This window comes from Periplaneta americana, chromosome 12, assembly GCF_040183065.1.
Source record: "Periplaneta americana isolate PAMFEO1 chromosome 12, P.americana_PAMFEO1_priV1, whole genome shotgun sequence".
In the NCBI taxonomy this organism is placed as follows: Eukaryota; Metazoa; Arthropoda; class Insecta; order Blattodea; family Blattidae; genus Periplaneta; species Periplaneta americana.
Genome location: NC_091128.1, coordinates 136,496,822 through 136,516,138, shown reverse-complemented (window position 1 = coordinate 136,516,138; position 19,317 = coordinate 136,496,822). Strand labels below are relative to the sequence as shown.

The 19,317-nt window shown below is 35.5% G+C and overlaps 1 protein-coding gene across 1 annotated transcript in view; it reads left to right on the top strand.

Annotated features, from left to right (window-relative positions):
• The window catches only part of Cyp4c3 (Cytochrome P450 4c3), a 348,264-nt gene that overhangs the window by 309,369 nt on the left and 19,578 nt on the right, over window positions 1-19,317 (top strand). Inside the window, exons 12-13 of the mRNA XM_069842121.1 lie at window positions 439-507; window positions 14,584-14,755. Coding sequence (XP_069698222.1) covers window positions 439-507; window positions 14,584-14,755 — 241 coding nt within the window. The remainder of the gene's footprint in view (window positions 1-438; window positions 508-14,583; window positions 14,756-19,317) is intronic.

Below are 19,317 nucleotides of genomic sequence, written 5' to 3'. Positions count from 1 at the left end.
GACCTGCTCTTGGGCAGAAAACTATGAATGAATGAATGAATGAATGAATGAATGAATGTGATTTTATAATAATAATAATTATTATTATTATTATCATCATCATCATCATCATCATCGTGTTTTTTTCTTTTATCCCTTCAATTCATAGATCCTTATTAACCCGGATAGTCTGGAGTATGGGTGTCCAAACTCCAATATAACTACGAAATATTGCACATCAAGCATGCTCTGCTAAGGTCAATAACTTTCCATATAAAATACGAAAAACGATCTTAAAGAATATGCGCTGCGGGTTGCTTACGCCAGGGGTTACCTCGTACGAGTTACAATTTTATTGGACATCTATACCATGATCTATACTCTGGAGTTTCTGAAACTTTGAAACAGCACTGCGATCTATTGTTCAGTTATGTAAACTTTCTCTCTCTTTCCTTTCAGGGCCATGATACGACATCTGCTGCCATCTCTTGGGCTCTCTTTTTACTAGGTGGTCAACCAGACATACAGGTTCGTATTTTTAGATCGTTTTGAACTATTGATCATTCTAGATTCGATTAGTGTACAATACGTCAGACTTACATAACTTAATGTAATGTAATTTAATTGTGTACTCCACCGGAACGGTCGGCTTCGAAAAGTGCATTATTTGCGAGGAGTTACGTACGTTCTAATATACATGTTCTGGTAGAGAAGAAACCATCATCATCATCATCATCATCATCATCATCATCATCATCATCATATCACAACGTTGTGGATGGAGAGACAACCGGCCTAGTGATCGAGTATTGTTACTACTTCTGGTACTACCACCACTATAGGGTACTACCACCACTATAGGGTACTACCATACCCCTTTTCATGCGACTTAGTTCTTGGAGGTCGCGGCTCTTTAGCCGCCCAGAACAGCACGAGCAATTCGCGCTTAAGCAATATTTTCTAGTTGTAATTTTAAGACTCAGTCACTGTTAGTTATGGTAATTGAAATATTACAGTCAAAATATTCACGAAGAAGATGAGACATATGAACTATACCTATTTTTTTTTAGAAAGATGAGACATGACAGTTTAGGCAGTACCTGGAACTATAGCGCTATGTTGCCATTATGGGCGACCACGCGATCATTTGACGCGAGCTATCAGCTCTAACATTAAAACATTAATTCATGATTAGCGCGAAGATATAAAAAAATAATTTTATTGCTATTTCAAATTGGAGCTGAAATACACAGAGTAGTAAAAAAAAAATTAAATAGATATTATGGGGTAATCATTATATACAGAATCTCAGTTTTATAACATTGATAGTATTATTATTAGCGAACTATAAAATCGTATTTTTGTATAGCCGATTTACAGTTTCAGTCGGCGACAAAGTAGCTATATTAGCTACATTTGTTCAGTTGGTCAGTAATTAGATGTTGGCAAACCTGTCACGTTTTGGATATTAAAGACACAGTCCCTTGATGTGAACAAATCGGGTAACAGAGCCAATGTTTGGTCATTGGTGTTCAGCTTAATGTTCAAGCATTACATTAATTTTCATATGTCGAACCAAAAACCGTATGTGATATGCATATTTTGGTTAAACATTTAATTTAAACTGATAAATCGTTACGCTCCTTTAGGGAGTAATATGAAAAATAATACAGTAGTAATAATATTGTTACGTAGTCTAAGGGATACCTGTCATACCGATCGGGCTGTGTAACATGAGATGTAGTTCCGATTTTTGCCACCAGTGGCTTGGCTGTAATATCTTCAATAGCCTCTCGAAAGTATACAGAGTGTTTCAAAAATACGGGGCATAATTTCAGGTATGTATTTCCCACATGTAGACAATCAAAATAGTTCATTACAACATGTGTCCGGAAATGCTTTATTTCCGAGTTATGGCCTTCACAACATTGAAATTCACCGGAACGTTTTTCTTTCCGCAGGTCGTTGCCGTCAAAGGAGACATTAAGAGGGCGCTCTGACAGTTCATTCCGAGGCGAAGGTTACATTCAGTGTTGTGTAGGCGTTAGACTGTGCGACATGTATTCAAATCAAGAGGGGCAGGCGTACACAAACTTCCTGGAAAACATCATACCTCATGTTTTAGAAGACACTCCACTGGTCAATCGTCAACACATTCACTTCTTGCATGATGGCGCTCCTGCACACTTCAGTCGTATGGCTCGCCGGTACTTGGATCGAAGGTTTCCTGATCGATGGATAGGTAGAGGTAGCCCAATTGCTTGGCCTCCACGCTCACCTGATCTGAACCCTCTCGATTTCTACTTGTGGGGCCATTTAAAATCATTGGTTTATTCGTCTCCGGTGCCTGATTTGGAATCCCTTCGGAATCGAATTGTGGCATGTTCTGAGGACATACGCAATACTCCTGGAGTTTGGGATCGTGTTCGCAGGTCAATGAGACATCGATGTGAGGTCTGTATTCAAGCAGGAGGTGGCCATTTTGAACATCTTCTGTAATGACAACGACCTGCGGCAAGAAAAACGTTCCGGTGAATTTCAATGTTGTGAAGGCCATAACTCGGAAATGAAGCATTTCCGGACACATGTTGTAATGAACTATTTTGATTGTCTACATGTCGGAAATACATGCCTGAAATTATGCCCCGTATTTTTTAAACATCCTGTACATTGAGTTGGAGGCCTTTCTATCTTATTTGTCTACGGTACAGAATTTAGTGTTGCAGTGCTGCAAAATGTACCGACGTTTTTAAATAACCGTTTACTTTGTTGAGGTCGTATATAAATTACCAAAGAGGGCGGTGTCTTGATCAGCTCGTCTGCCTTATCCGAGAGGTCCGGAGTTCGATCCAAAGAGCCGGCTATCCTGAATTGATGTTTTCATGACTTTCCAAGTACGAAAATGCAGAGATGATACCAATTTTAAAGGGCCATAAGTTGTTCCTACCTTGTAACTTCAATCATCACGCATCAGTCATCTTCCGTAACTGACTCTCCGCACGTCCGGAAAATATCGCACTAATATGTCTAACAACACTGACGCGGAAAATGACCAAGAAAAAAGTGTTTAATATAAATGATTTTGTAATCATCAAGGCGATTGCTGTACTATTTACAACAGTAAACAGAGATCGAACACTGCCATATCTTTATCTCTACCTATCTATTCTGGTTTGAAGTTATCATTTCTTTTAGTACAGTTTCCCCAATTATATGCATTTGATATTTGAACTTGATATCACTGTGGTAACAAAGGCCGTATGCAGGTGAGGGCAAGGGGAGACTATTCTGTGCTCTCGAAGGAAGCTCGTGAAAGCAGTGTTGATAAAATTATTTCATATTTTACCTGAATTTAAATCAGTTAAGAGAGCAATCACCTGCAATACTACAAGATTGTGAAGCTAACTGTGGAAATATGAAAATCAAAACACTATTTTCTCACCCAGAAAATGAAGAAACAAAAATGAAAAGGAAAAGAAAGAAGTTTGCAGATGAAAAGTCCGAGAATGAGGATATTACTGACCATCTTGTATTGGAGATGGCTGAAAGATATAAAACAATGATGTATATAAATGATTGCTTTTCGTTTCTGTGGAATACCTAACGCTGCTACAATGTGAAATCTTCTGCACTATAGCTCCGTCACTCTTATTTCAGGCAGCCAATCACATTGCAGGTCGGCTACATTTAAACGTGTGTCATTCGCTGCTGATAACGTTATACACTTCCCAAGACTCGATAAATACTTAATATAATCGCCTACCATTTTTGTTCTTTCGTTGGCGTTTGCAGAAAGCACGAGGACGTTATTTGCCTCTCAATTATTTGCTGAATTATAGTGCGTTTGATTTATTATCATAAGAACTACGACATAATAATGTTTCACGGTGCGGCAAATATATTCTTCATCTGGTAGCTCGGCAACGAAAGAACAAAAATGGCGAACGATACTGCCTACTTAGACTTTATAGAGCCTTCACTTCCTAAGGCGTAAGTAAAGAGGAGTCACGCCGGAAATAACAGTCTCTGAAATCATTAATTAAATATTCATTTAAAACCAATCCGCAAGGAAAACTTCGGAGGCAATCTTCTGTACCCATTCGAACTACTGAACAAGTTGAACAAATAAAATTTGTCAGCAATTTTCCCACATGTGTGTGTTGGATTGCGAATCTTTTGCATTCTTGCTGTTTCCGTTGTAGAGTGTGAGATATCCTTCAGTGCTTTGGGTCGGGTGAAAACTTTGCATAGATAGATGCGCCATGGGATAGATGTGACTTTCTTCTTTAGGAATCGTTTGTACAGAAAATAAAATAGCCGGTGAAATTGAGTATGAAATTGTAATTAACTGTTTTTCTAACAAAAGACACGTAAAGGCTTGATTTTACAGTTCATTTATAAGAATTAAAAATAGAATTGTCTCCTTTGCGTTTTTCTATTTGTCAATAAAAATAGACTCTATTTAATTGTAATAAAGTAGACTAGCATATATATGTAATGTGAGTAAAGTTATTTAATTTCATCCATGAGCAATAATATTTTAATCATGACTACACAGTAGAACCCTAGGTTATAATATATATATATATATATATATATATATACACACACATATATACCCAGATTGTTCGGCGTTATAGGTTTCGACGGTAACAGTTTTTGTCAGGTTTACTATGCTGCCATCTAGTTTTTACGTAAGGAGTCACGTCATAACTCTCATTTGAATTGCATTAGCGACCGTACTGCCATCTCGTGTTCGTTTAAGGCGGACGGGTGGCGATCCTGGCGGTTGTTGTCTTCAAAGTGCAACCGATTTTAACATAGGAATGAGCAATCTATATGTGATTTGAGATAGAACGCAGCTAGTTCGAACCTCGTTAATCCGAAAATTTCTAATAATCCGAACATGCCAAAAAGAGAGAGAAAAGGGGGAGAAGAATTAGAACTCAATCAATTTAACGCTACAGTATTTAGAAACTCAATATGTACAGTTTACTTTATCACTAGTGAATTAATTAGACCTCGAAACTGAACAAAGCGGTGAACAGTGAAGGATGAGCAGGGCATGAGACTTGGTTTTCCTCCTTACATTTCTGTCTCCCGCTTAATCCGAAATTTCGATTATCCGAACAAACTCCGGTGTCAATTAGTTCGGTGTATCGGAGTTCTATAATTTTCAGATGGGGAACGTTTTAGGAAAATGAAACTTTGCGGCGCTATTTTAGTGAGATGGACCCGGTTTATTCCTGCCCCCGGACCCACAAAAACTGTGCACGACACTGGTTGTAACTCATTGCAAAATTAAAATCACGCACAGTAACCACCAAGAAACAAACTCTTTCTTGTTTGTCCACACTATAATGTAATACTGTGCTATAGACTTTTATACATTGAGGGATTTTCTGCTAATGTGGTCATCATGGTCCAAGGCTAACGATTACGTTATTCGTAAATACGATAATTTGTTTGTGTCCTTCAAACGTCATCGCTGATGGATAACAGTGCTGTAATTTAAAAAGCAGATGTTGCAATGGTTTGCATACTGTAGTCTGTAGTTTCCGTATTCAATGAACTACATTCACATTGAAGCATATGAAGAAATCTCAATTTTCGCTATTTTTCTCAATCTTCGTTGTGAAAAGGCTCTTGTTGCTTTGCTTCCAAAGGTCAGAGTTCTTGGCATCACAGTGGAACGATTACATGCATTTTATCACAGTCCACTTCCCTGTTGGCAGATGGTGAGGTCATTGAGCGGGTGTGTCGATACATTGACTGGAATTATACTCTGGATCACTGGTTTCGAGCAGTGTTGTCGTGTCTTGCTTATTTAGAAAGAAATCACTTTATTTCTTTATGCTCGACCATGCCGAAATGTAGTAATTATACACCTGGTCCTTTAATGCATGTCATTAAAGTACACCTACTCATTAAAGTACAGGTCTTCAGCCAATCACAAGTCAGCTTTGTACTGTTATATCGATTATTCTCGGATATGCAATCGACAGACAATTAGCGAAAAGTCATGGAGGCTGGAAATCCTATACTGTCGCAGAAGGTTATGTTCTGTTACTATAATAATTAGCGTTAATTGTAAATAATATTCAAATAAATTCAATTTGTCATATCGTTTTTCAATTCTAAATCAATTTGCAGGTTATATCAGACTAATGTTCATTCTTATTCTGTGCCAAGGTCAATGACATTCGGCCTCGGAAAAAATCAATACTTTCGCGTCTGCGCACATCTCACAGTTCAGGTCAGTTCGCACATAACCATAAAAAGACCTAATTTTCAATACTTTCAAGTTAGAAATATGGTCGAGCATAAACAGTCGTATGAAACTTGCCTATAATGGTAATTAAGACGCTCGTATGAAAATTATGAAACTCGCTTGCGCTCGTTTCATAAACAATCATACTTGCGTCTTAATTACTACCATTATACGCTCGTTGCATAATGTACTATTATATAGGCCTATCTACTTTTCTTTCGGCTAATTAAAAATACGAAATCTCCTTCTTTTTAGAAGATCCATGGAAATATCCTTCATTTTATCCTTTTTAAAATGAAAATTTTCGTAATTTATAAAAATGGCAATCACTTTCATTGTTGCGGTCAAGCAGCCTTTCCGTGATCTCTCTGTCATTATCTTTCCCTTTCTCTCTGGCATGCAGTGTTGCCAACACATAAAGTCATAAATTGTATCCCCGTCAGTCTAAAACCTGGAAATCCGTCAGAATCCGTCAAACTTAAATAAAATTAATAAGACCCCATTAGTCTATCTATATACAAATAAAAAGCAAATTTTAACACAGCTGACTTAATAATCTTGATTCAAATAAAAATAACATGGTACGGCACGGGCAGGGCTCTTCAAAGAAAAAGTAAAATCCCCCCCCCCCAAATTAAACAATTATAAATGACAGCAGCAAACAAAGTCAAAAGGTGATGCAAATCGTAATTTCCGCCAGAAAATCCATCACCAGTCAAAGCCATTCTTTTCCCATCCGCTACATTTCCGTCCAGTTGGCAATACTGCTGGCATGCATAAGAAAGCATAACACCACTCAGGACTGATGAGATAAGCGTTCGGGGATTCACCAACCATGCAGCTCTCACGTGAATATATTTCCCTCTCTGTCTGTACACACAAGCATCTCTGATTCTTTTCACCTTCTCTGACCTTCAGTTTCTTTTAGAGATTACAGTGTGGGCATGCTACCTCACAGCTCACACAGTTTTCTTTTTGTGATAGGTGTGTGTAACAATGAGTGAAGGACCTAGGAAAAAGTCTAAATGTTCACAAACTGATGTACAAATCAGAATGGGAACAATCTAACAATTTAAAGGGATGTATTGCAAGTCGTGTAACATGGACATTAATATATTGCCTCAGTAGATTCTAGAGAATCACGCAGAACAACAACTGGTTATAACTACCTGCGATATTGAGAATAGACCAAATTTTGAAATAGGAAAATGGTGCAGTGGTTTGCTTCTTACAGAACGACTTATGACACAAGAAGACTGTCGTTTGTGGTCGATAGGTCCTTGACATATTGAATGAGAGTTGATATACGTATATGATTGCGAAGATTGATAAAAGAGAGAACACTAGAGGATCCTCCCGACAAATTACAAATTCTGGAAAAGGCATTAATACATAATAGATAACTAGCATTAAATATTTGTTTGTCCCTTTACTATATTTACAGCAATACGCGTTTTATATTTTTTTTGCGTATGGCCTTCAGTAGAACCTCGTTAATCCGGATTAATTGGGGGATAAGTTGTCCGAATTGTATTGTATTGTATTTATTAACATTCCATGGTATTCATACATGCTTACAGCTAGAATATGGAACAAGTCAAAAAACTTAATACTATTATAAAATCTTAATTTTTAGTCACAGTCTAGATGAAATATATACAGACGAGATTTACAATATAGTCTACTAGTACAACGCAAAGTTTTAGTATCAATTTCATGAAGTGTTATTGAATATCATGAATTCACCTACAGAATAGAAGGCGTGAGAAATTAGGTACTCCTTCAATTTGGCCCTAAATAATTTTATGTTTTGAGTTTCATTTTTATATCGATAGGGAGACTATTAAAAATGTTTACTGCCATATAACGCACTCCTTTTTGATAGCACGATAGACTTGCCGATGGAATATGAAAGTCATTTTTTGACGTGTATTTATGCTATGAACTGTTGAATTAGTTACAAAGTTTTCACGATTACATACGAGGAAGACTATTAATGAAAAGATATACTGACAAGCCATGGGCATTATTTGTAGTTTTTTGAAAATAGTCCTACACGGTTCCCTAGATTTGGCACCTACTATTATTCTAATTACTCTTTTTTGTAATAGAAATATATTGTTACTATCTGTGGAATTTCCCCAGAATATTATTCCAAAACTCATTACCGAGTGGAAGTATGCAAAGTATATTGTTTTTAAGATATTGATATTTACTATCTTTTGCATAGATCTAATAGCAAAACAAGCTGAATTTAGTTTGGGGGTAATTTCTTTAATATGATTTTTCTAATTTAACACATTATCGATTTTTAAGCCAAGAAATTTGGTTGTTGTTGTTTCTAACAGGGATCTATTGTTAATTATTGCGCTAGAAATTTGCGACGTTGAATTTGGACAGGATTTAAATTGAATTATGTCCTAAAATGGCAATAGAAAGTGAATTAAAACTTCATTTACAGCAAAATTTAAAGGGCATACACCTAGTAGACGTAAAATTTAAAGCAATACAATACATTACATACGTAATAATTTGTTATGATGTGCCCAACGAATCTGGCTGTGCATTTCTCGAAACGCTTTCTACAAAAATTGGTTTAAAATACGGAGTTGTGTGACCAATTCGACTGTTGATTTCCAGTCACTTTTAAAATACCGCATTCCCCATTTTTAGTCAAGTTATTTTGTTGACTATCCGGATTAAACGAAGTCTGGATTATCGAATTCGGATTAACAAGATTTTACTGTGCCCAGTGTTGTCCCATGGTAACTTTGATTAACATATCATCGCGATATCGCGTCAACAGTAGAAACCTATTAAAATAAATTCATAAAATTATGAATAACAGTAAAGAAGAGCATTGGAGGAAAGGGAAAATTTAATTTTAAAAGCAATTGAGTTATATTCCTCATTATTAGATTTCATTTCAAGCTGACTAGATATCATTGTCGATCGTTGATAATTACCATGTAGTTTCTTCCCTTAATAATTGAAGGGTTCAGAGCCATAGTGGGCCAAGCGCCATTTATTAAAAACGGAGAAAGCAAGGGTTAAAGTTAAGTGAATACCATAGTTTAATGAAGATTGACATATCATTTAGTTTTAATGTGCATACTTTATATTACTTGCTATATGTTTCAATTGAATTATGCTAATAACTTCATTTTAACCTTTGTTTTCTACGGTTTTAGTAAGTGGCGCTTGGCCCACAATGGTTCTGAAACCTTCAATTTAACATTGGCAATTTGTAAAACATTTGTAAAATTTTCAGTATTCATATTATAAAATAAAAAAGTACAGATTGTACCAAATTGTACCAAAAAATCAACTTACGTACCAACGTACAGACCATTTAAAATTGTACCATATCCGTACAATTGTATCAAAACTGGCAACACTGGAAAGAAGGTGTAATTTAATGACACTCAGTATTCTCCACTTTGATGTTTTTGAGAGAGGCATAATACAATGATCAAAAAGCTAGATGAGATGTGGACGCAGTCCATTGAACCTAGAGATAAGTCTTGTATAAACATACGCGCACGTGCTCGTCTGTACTATTTAGAATTATTGTCGAACTCTCCCAGTTACCACAGAACTTGCTGTCGGTTCATGGCCCAGCATTAAAAGGTTCAATTCCCGACAGAACCTTTGAGATCTCTGGTGAAAAAAGCAGCAGCGTTAAAAGCTATGACGTGTGAATTGTTTTCATCTCGACTAGAACTTTCAGGCATATCACTAGTGACTGAATAGTGAATACAGCATCAGTTCTCCATGCCTTAGACTTGAGTTTACATTAGGCTATTTTTTACGAGTGCGTTTGGGAAAGTCATTGATTTAATTCCCAATATGCTCAGCCAATTTAAGAGAGCAGTGTATTATGATAATAAATGATCGAAATAATTTAGTTTTCCCCATTAAATGTGCAGAAACTTGATCTGAACAAATGTAACTTTTACATTTGCTCGGATCAATAATTGTATGCCCAGTTAGCAAGGGTTTCTCCGAAATCATTATTTAAATAATGAAATGTAAACTTTCATGTTCGAATTCTTCGAATGAAGCGTATTACCCTACATAATGCATGTTGTTTAAACTTAAAATTTTATTATTAATGCATTTGAAATAATATTTTTAGAATTCGTTACAGATGGGACAAAAATTGGAAAAGCATTTTTGTGATAAATGTTAAATCAGATATTTTCTGTTCTTCTGTTATTGTCAGAATTTTAATATCAATATTAAAGAAGAAATATAGAGGTAAAAAAAGGATAAATCATTTTTCAAAGATCCTTAAAATATTTATTTATCTAGCAACATAACTAAATAAAGTTGCCTGCAGTTTTACGGGTGGGACGAAAAAAAAAAGGCAAAGTTCCATTCTGAATTTATTTTTCTTTTTGAATTTCAACAAAACTTACAGCACTTTAAATAGTAAGTGACCTCTGTTATTAACAAATTTAAATGATACCGATATGGATAAAAGATGTTTAATTATTGTTTTCTGTTTTAATTGTTGTTTCTTTCTCTCTCTCTCTCTCTCTCTCTCTCTCTCTCTCCCTCCCTCTCTCTCTCTCTCTCCCTCCCTCTCTCTCTCTCTCTCTCTCTCTCTCTCTCTCTCTCTCTTGACAAGTCCTATGGTTTTAATTCTTTTATGGACAAATAAAAAATGAAATGATCTTTATGAAACACATAGTACACAAGAATATTGAAATCACATGATATTAGAAAAAAATTGGTTTTATGACATTGACACATAAATTATTTAAAATTATACATGAAACAAAATTTTAAAATGCTGAAACCTCAAAATAATAATAATAATAATAATAATAATAATAATAATAATAATAATAATAATAATAATAATAATATTAGGTGTTAATTTCTAAATTAATCCAGTACTCTGTAATGACATTATTACTCATTAAAATATTTCGAACAACTCATCGACGTCATATTGATGTGTGAATCGTTTCGATTATCGTACTGCATTGTTGTATCGAATGGAATGCGGAAGCAATTATGAATTAATTAACAAGAAAACTTCTCCTATTATTATTATTATTATTATTATTATTGTTATTATTATTATTATTATTATTATTATTATTATTATTGTTGTTGTTGTTGGTAGTGGTGGTGGTGGTGGTGGTGGTGGTTGTGGTGGTGGTAGTTACGAGCTTCAATTTAACTAATTATAGCCTACATACGAGGTAAAAATTCCCTTATTTTATGGAATGGCTGACTACTAGCCCACTTGCTTATCAGGTTTTTACATATCATAGAATAAAAAATAAAAAGGACAAATTCTTCTATTTTGACCTACTTTACAAATGACGTCAAACAACTTTAAAAACAAGTTTATCTGTCAATTTGTTACAAAATCAATACATCAAAGTCGTAAACATAATTATCAATTAATAATTCTTAAATTTTATTCTCGATAGAGCTCAAGAAAATTTTCAATTTACTTTATGTGATTACTCCAGGAAAAGGACGGCCGGCGTGTGCTTAGAGCAGCTAAAGCTTCGTCTATTTCCGTGATAGTCTTGTGCTGCCATGACGCATTTCACAGATTGTCAGTGTACATACAGATGCTATATAGTATACAAGAGCTGCAGTTTATCTAATGTCATCATTGTTTGTTTCTATTGTCCTGTACAGACACAGGAAATAAACGACAAATATGCCAAGCCAGGAACGTTTCTTGTAGCAAATCAGAAGACTTGAAGTTACAAAAAGTCATTTTGTTTACACTCACAAGCCACACGAATTTAGTCATTAATAGGTCTAGGATTTTTATGAAATTGCATCTTTTTTCTAATAAGCCAGAAACATAGCCGCTTTAGTATTTATATGTTATTTGATAAACCCAGTGTTTTAAGATATATTTGTTAGGGCATTTTTTTTGCATTTTTTGCCTGTTTCAACTCATAAGAGCATCTTTTGTGTTATTCTGACATTTTTTAGGCATTGTCATTTAATTTTTGCCACAAATCCCCATTATTAATATAAAATAATGCTTATTTCCTTTCATATTTTGTCCATTAATACCCTTTATTTTTTACTTGGTTATTTAACGACGCTGTATCAACTACGAGGTTATTTAGCGTCGATGGAGTTGGTGATAGTGATATGATATTTGGCGAGATGAGACCGAGGATTCGCCATAGATTACCTAACATTTGCCTTACGGTTGGGAAAAACCTCGGAAAAAAACCCGACCAGATAATCAGCCTCAGCGGGAATCGAACCCGCGCCCGAGCGCAACTCCGGATCGGCAGGCAAGCGCCTTAACCGACCGAGCTGCGTCGGTGGCCAATACCCATTATTTTGTATAATATTTTAATCGTTTTTCTACAGAAATATTGCCCTTTTAACGTAGTACACCCCATGTAATGGATCAGTCCAACCATCCCTTCAATATAGACTCCTCTATACTTGCTAATTCCGTATAAGAGTGGCCTTGTGATGGACTACATGGAAACTACATCAGGTAAAATAATTAATTAAAGTGTACCACTTAGAAAAAATTATGTAAAATTAAGTAAACTTAAATGTTGGTACTAGAATTTAATTTAATTACTAGTCTAAATATTAAGTAGCACTTTTCCTACTAAGCCAATTTTAGAATGTAAGATCAATTTTTAGTTCATTTTAAGGGCGTTTTTGAAAGATTTTTAGGTCATAAATGCATTGTTTTTAGGGCATTATTTTATGATTTATAAGGTCATCAAAATCCTAGCCCTAGTCATTAAACTCCTGCAATTTCTTGTAACTTAAGTTTTCGAGTTACACCATTATCGGGCATCTGGGAATGTCAGGATAAACGCAGTTGACGAGTAAGTTACTTTACAAAGGAAGCTGTAGATGCGATAGTCCATTTGAGTAGAACGAACAATACAGTCAGCGTAATAAATCCAGGGTGTGGATTCCGGATTTCCTCATTGTCATGCATTCTATTCTCGTAGCTTCCCGTTCAGTTTTAAACCTACAGAATGAATTCTTCACGCAAATTTACAACTTACGGCATTTAAGCTTATTTGGCATAAAAATAATAATTGAAACTTGGTTCTTAGCTAATTTAAGGTGCCTCTAGTCAGAAATGTACTGTAGACTAGTCCGGGTGCACACAGAATCAGGCGCGACGCAGCGCGGCGAGACGCTACGTTTTGCTTTACGACGCCTCGCGACAGCTTAAAACTCTGCTCGCGACAACTGATTTGCTGGCTGTGTGGGTTTGGAAAACTGACCTAGGCTATAAAATGGCGTCAATGAATGAGGACTGTCTATATGCTTTAAATTATATAATGACGCTCTATCAACTGCTTGGTCGATTCAATTTGTGATAGCGAGACGGTATTTTTGGCGAGATGAATCTGAGGACACGCCATATGATTACCTGACATTCGTCTTACAGTTAGGGAAAACTCAACCAGGTAACAGGTAATCAGACCAAACGGGAGTCGAACTCACATCCGATAGAAGCCACCACACACGAATCTCATATAACTTGGATCAAATACGGTGTTAAAATAATTATAATGACTACGAAGACTGACTTCATCACAGATACTGTCCGTCCAACAAGTAGAGAGATCAGATGAGGAGTATAACTAGACCCTAGTTCCTTCTTTCCCTTTCATATTTCCTCCACTCGAGTAACGGCAGCTTCCATCAGCTTCTTTCACTCGTGTATACTACTAGAATGTCCACAAAGTCAGGCAGTAAGATTCATTACTGTTCGCCTAACAAATAAAGATACTCAAAGTGGGTTTCGACAGTTTGAGAAAGCGAAGTGAGTGTTGCGTACAAAGCGGTAGAGGGGAAGAAATTCGAGTAGCTAGCTGGAGATGGTACTTAAGTTACGATGCTGCCACAGGCTCAAGATCAGTTCGGCGATCTGTATATCAAAAATTTTGTTAATTGTCTCCAAACGATCTCGGTATTTGATGAGGGATTTTAAATAAATTTCGGTCGCATTCCACTATAGCTCTATTATCATTGTACCATTATTTGGTCGACCATATACATGTAAAATTAGTGTGAAATGAACAACTCTAATTTTATTCGAGCTCTGCTTTATTAATCAGTATGGCTTTCATCGCCAGGGCGTTTTATTTAGATGCGATGTGAATTGCTGTATAGAAATCTGCATTGAGTAAACACACGATCGGCGTTTTCAGATAAAGACGCACTTACCTTCATAAAATATTGTACACTTGTCCTCTGTTCGTCACTTACCTCACAGGGTTTTCAAAGCTGAGGCGTACCTTCTATTTAATTATTCTGGCATCATTTCACTGCAATGTCATTTTTATGCTCTGCAGGACAAGGTAGTAGAAGAAATCGACAGAGTTCTGGGTACAGACCCGAAGAAGCGTTTCACTATGAAGGACCTTAACGACTTGAAATATCTAGAATGCTGCATCAAGGAGGCGCTGCGTCTCTACCCCAGCGTCCCGCTCATCGCGCGACATCTTAAGGAGGACGTATCCATCGGTAGGTACTATAGGCAGCCTACATCATATTATTGTTATTATTATTATCATCATTATGTAGTTGCTACATGGCTAATACTGGTATTTAAATGCGCATCATGCTTACGAAAAGGCACTTTCCAGTGCCAATTTATTTTGTGTGCACAAGGTTGGAATTTTGGAGTAAGAGGAAAAGGAAGACATCCGTGTTCTGAAATGTATCCCAAAAAAAATGTACTTTTCTGTATAGTACGGTATTTCAGAAAGCCAGGCACATAAAAAATTAGACTCAACTGTAGTATATATCCATCTATGCTCTAACATATGAAACTCCAAAAATTACATTTTGTCATACGTAAATGGCTTAGAATGGATGTGAAGATAACAGGTAGATTATTATATCAATGTAGGCTACATTTCACTGTAGCTTAATTAAACGTGTTATGGTTGTTACATGAACTGAACACTTCATTTCCACTTTCTTTTATTAGACTACTGTTCACTATATTCACCAACAGAAAATAATATTAGCTTTTATTCAAATAACACCCGCTGAATTTTACTAGACTTTCAAAATATTCACAACACAAAACAGAATTCGGAATCGTAATAATACGAACACAACAGCTGATTAACACACCGGAAAAAGAGACGAACTATAGGTAATTTGACGGCCATACTAGTACACCTTTTTTGGTTCCACCGTTTCAAGCTTATGGCCCAAGGTTGGTCTTCGTCTAGTGTTAGGTCGAAAAATGTCCAAATATGGATTCATGCCTAGATCTGTTCCCCGTCTGTAGGCAGATGTGAAAAAAGAGCTATTTTATACTGATATTAAGTTTAATATTGTTTATTGAAGATGGTACTGCTCAGGATTGGCTAAACTATGATAATGCCAGCGCGGTATGCGCAATAGCCATTTCACTTCGAATAAATCAGCAAATATACAGCAGGAATAATGTAAGTTGCTAGCATCAGCAATTTCGGAACCAAGTCAACAGCCTCAAAACTCTAATTCCTTTAAATATGACGCGATTTCTTAGAAATCTACTAACACTGTCATTACTTTCTTTACCTTTGCCTCTTTGGTCTTAATATAGCTTCTGACCATGTCAACAGACAGACCCGGTTTGTATTCTTAAAAATGAAGAAGCTGATAAGTACTGTTCTTTGACCTCATCATCTGCTGTAAGTTCAGCAACGAACATTATAGATAAACTTACTTCCATACGCAACAAATCACTATTAATATGTTCCAGTAAGAAGAGTGTGTAACCGTTTACATATGTTTATTACTAAACTAATTGAAGTAAGATATGATCTGATAGATTTGTTCAATTATTTAAAAAGTGCCCATTCTAGAAAAAAAAATATGGATTTATAAATTGTATAGTAAATGCTACACACAAAATTAAGATGTACAGTAATAAAAATTTGAATTTTTAAGATCCAAGGTGGGATATAATATGGCTACAGTTAGACGTTCCAAACGTGATGCAGAAACAGTGAAGACTTTGGAATTTTAACCTTTGAAGAAAAAGTTGACAATTCTGAAATGAAACGATAGGAATTTACAATACCAGATACTGGGCTTCCGACAGTTTTCTTTCAATTACAAACCTGCTGAAAATAGAACATGAGAAAGAGAATCTCTTGAGAACGGAACAAGTCAACGGTCAAAACTTTAACGAACAAGAAATTCTGCGCACCGCTACCCCAATCTACTTGGCTTCTGGTTGCAAAATCTTTTCTGTCATTAAATGTATACATGAAGGAATCAAGTGAAGAAACACTGAATCATTTTTTAAACCTTTCCTTGTGGTGGATTCTTCAAATTTGACATTTTGGCAGATTTTCTTTTGGGTATACCCTCATCGAAAAATTGTCTTACTTGGTCCATCACATACTCGTATATTAATGGCTTAGAATCAGTTTTTCTCTAGTAATCTATGCAAAATATTTTAGCGTTTATAGTAATTGTTCAAAAAATAGATCTACTTTGGATGTTCTACTACTATTTTATTACAGCAACACACTAAATATTGCAATACGACCCATCGGGCAAAGTTCCACGTTCGGATCTTTGCCCCATTTATCATGCTCAGGCTAAAGAACTCAAAAAAGTGCTGTCATTTAGGAAAGGAATTGTGAAGGTACGAACTACGCGTTATTTTCAGTATATTAGACGGAGAAACGCCAAATTTTGTATAAACACAGCTTCTAATACGGCAGACGTTACCGCAACAATGCAGTCACTTGGGGATTCAGGAAAGCAAATATTTATAATAGGATCTTTACCCCAAGCGGATCTTTACCCCCGGTTACTCTATGTCAGGCATGTCAATTGATGCCCACAGGAGCAAGCGCGCGCTTTAGAGCCCAGGAGAGCCTGAGCGCTTTACAGCGGAAAGGAAAGAGACAGAAGAAAGAGATGGTATATGCCGCTTGGTCGAGCTATATTCAGGGATGGCCAGCACTGATTCAATAGATGAAGGGAAGAGAACTTATTAAAACTGTATCCATGTTAATTTTTAGATTTGGCTGAAAAGTATAAGTGCATTATAAGAATGTAAGTTTTAATTTTAATGCTCATTTTTCACAAGTTTGATTTTTTATTCAAAAGAAATATTTTCTCAACTTTTCGTATAGAAAAGTGAAATTTTCAGGTATAGGCCTATTTATTTAGTAGCCTTGCAGAATGTTTTCGTAAATCTAATATACCGTATATAAGTATTACTGAAGATAGTGTATTGAAAATTTTGAAAATATTTGCATGGAAATTGTTTGTAAGGAAATGAATTAACAAAGCAACTACTGTTACATCATAAGCAAAAGATACGTCTCCATGTGTTGTAAAAATGTCAGCTCTATAGCTTCAGCAATTTCGAGAAAATAATTTAATATTCTGATGATAGGAAGTTGCTCACAAATATCACCTTAAAAGCATAATGCGATAAGAGTTTTGTTATTTAATATTAGTTACACTTAAAACAGATACAGTACCTAAGTAACTTTGCTTTGTACTGTAATATTGTTTTGATGAGTTTATTGATTACTTTTGTAAGGCTAAAAATACCATCCATATAAATTCCAACTTATCATGTCATACTCAATCTCTTTCTTTGGAATATCACTTTCTTTATGAATGATGTGTTTCATCCACTTAATACAGTATAATATTATTCTTACTATGGAATTTAAGTGAATATTCCTTCTTAACCCTCTATTGTGTTATTAAGATTTAAAACACAAGTGCAATATTAAGAAATCAGTGTTAGTACTTTTGTTTTACAGACAATATAGATAATATTAAACAGAAAGAAGCCACATAAAAATAACGATATAAAATTTCACGTTCCGTTTGAAGTTTGTGCACCACTGTTTTCTTAATCCAACAGGTTGCTTATTCATATACACAACCCTTCCTCTTTCCATACTTAGCGCTTGCTGCCCGTGCACGACGTCAAGGTCAGAAAAAATGCGCTTGCTTTGACATCACTGCTCTATGTGTTGAACTACATGGAAGGTTAGGTTATAGATAAAATCCTATCTCTTCGCCGCGAGCAGTTCGTCACGCAAGCATGCGTCTTATCGAGCCGAAATTGTTGATCTACGTAAAAAATCACGAAGAAAATGACCTAATTATATATTTCTTAATTTAAAATAAGCCCCTTTTAATTTTTACTTAAATTCATAACATTTTATGTGAAACATTTCCGAATAAATTGACTCGTAGATACTGAATAAAAAAATTCGTCTAGTGATTTGAGAAAAATCGCTGTAAACAGACAGACTGACGTCATGCTCAAGACCAGTCACGTTTCTTTGTTTGGAATTAGATAATCACTTGAACTGGAAAACGCACATAGAATAATATTACTTCTTAATTGAGCTCTGTTTCTCATGCATGAAGACCCTTATCTTCTATTGGCGATATATACACGCTTAAAATGTCGTGCTTTGCATAGACTACTTTTATTCTACAATGAAATATGGATTCATGTTCTGGTACAACTCATCTGAAACTAAACACATGTTTATTTTACAAAAGAAAGCTCTGAGAATGAAAGGTGCTTAAAAGGACACCATGTAAAACTATTTTCCGAAATGTATAAATATTGGCCATACCTTATGAGTACATTTTTTCCCTTATGATGTCTTATATTCGGCATACATTTTGCACTAATAAAAATATTCAAAATTTTAACACAAAATACAAATCAGATCTCAGTCTACCCTCTGTAAGTCTCAGCTGTTGTATATAAGGAATTCAGAATTCAGTATTACGGACTTCAGTGCACTGACTAATTTTCTTAAAGCTTGAAAGGCCAAGGAACAGGTTTAGAACGGAATTTAACAAATTTCTCCATACTCACATCTTCTACTCAACTGATGAACTGTTTATTTTCTGTAAATTTAAGTAAGGGGACAGTAATTACCCTATACCGCCAATGCCAAATTTGGTTACTTAATTAGCCTACACATTTTCTCAGGAACTACTGAAGATATACTGAAATTATTCAAGGATAAAAGTCTTAAGTTTCAAGGCAAACTGACACGGACACAGATTTATCAAGAAATACA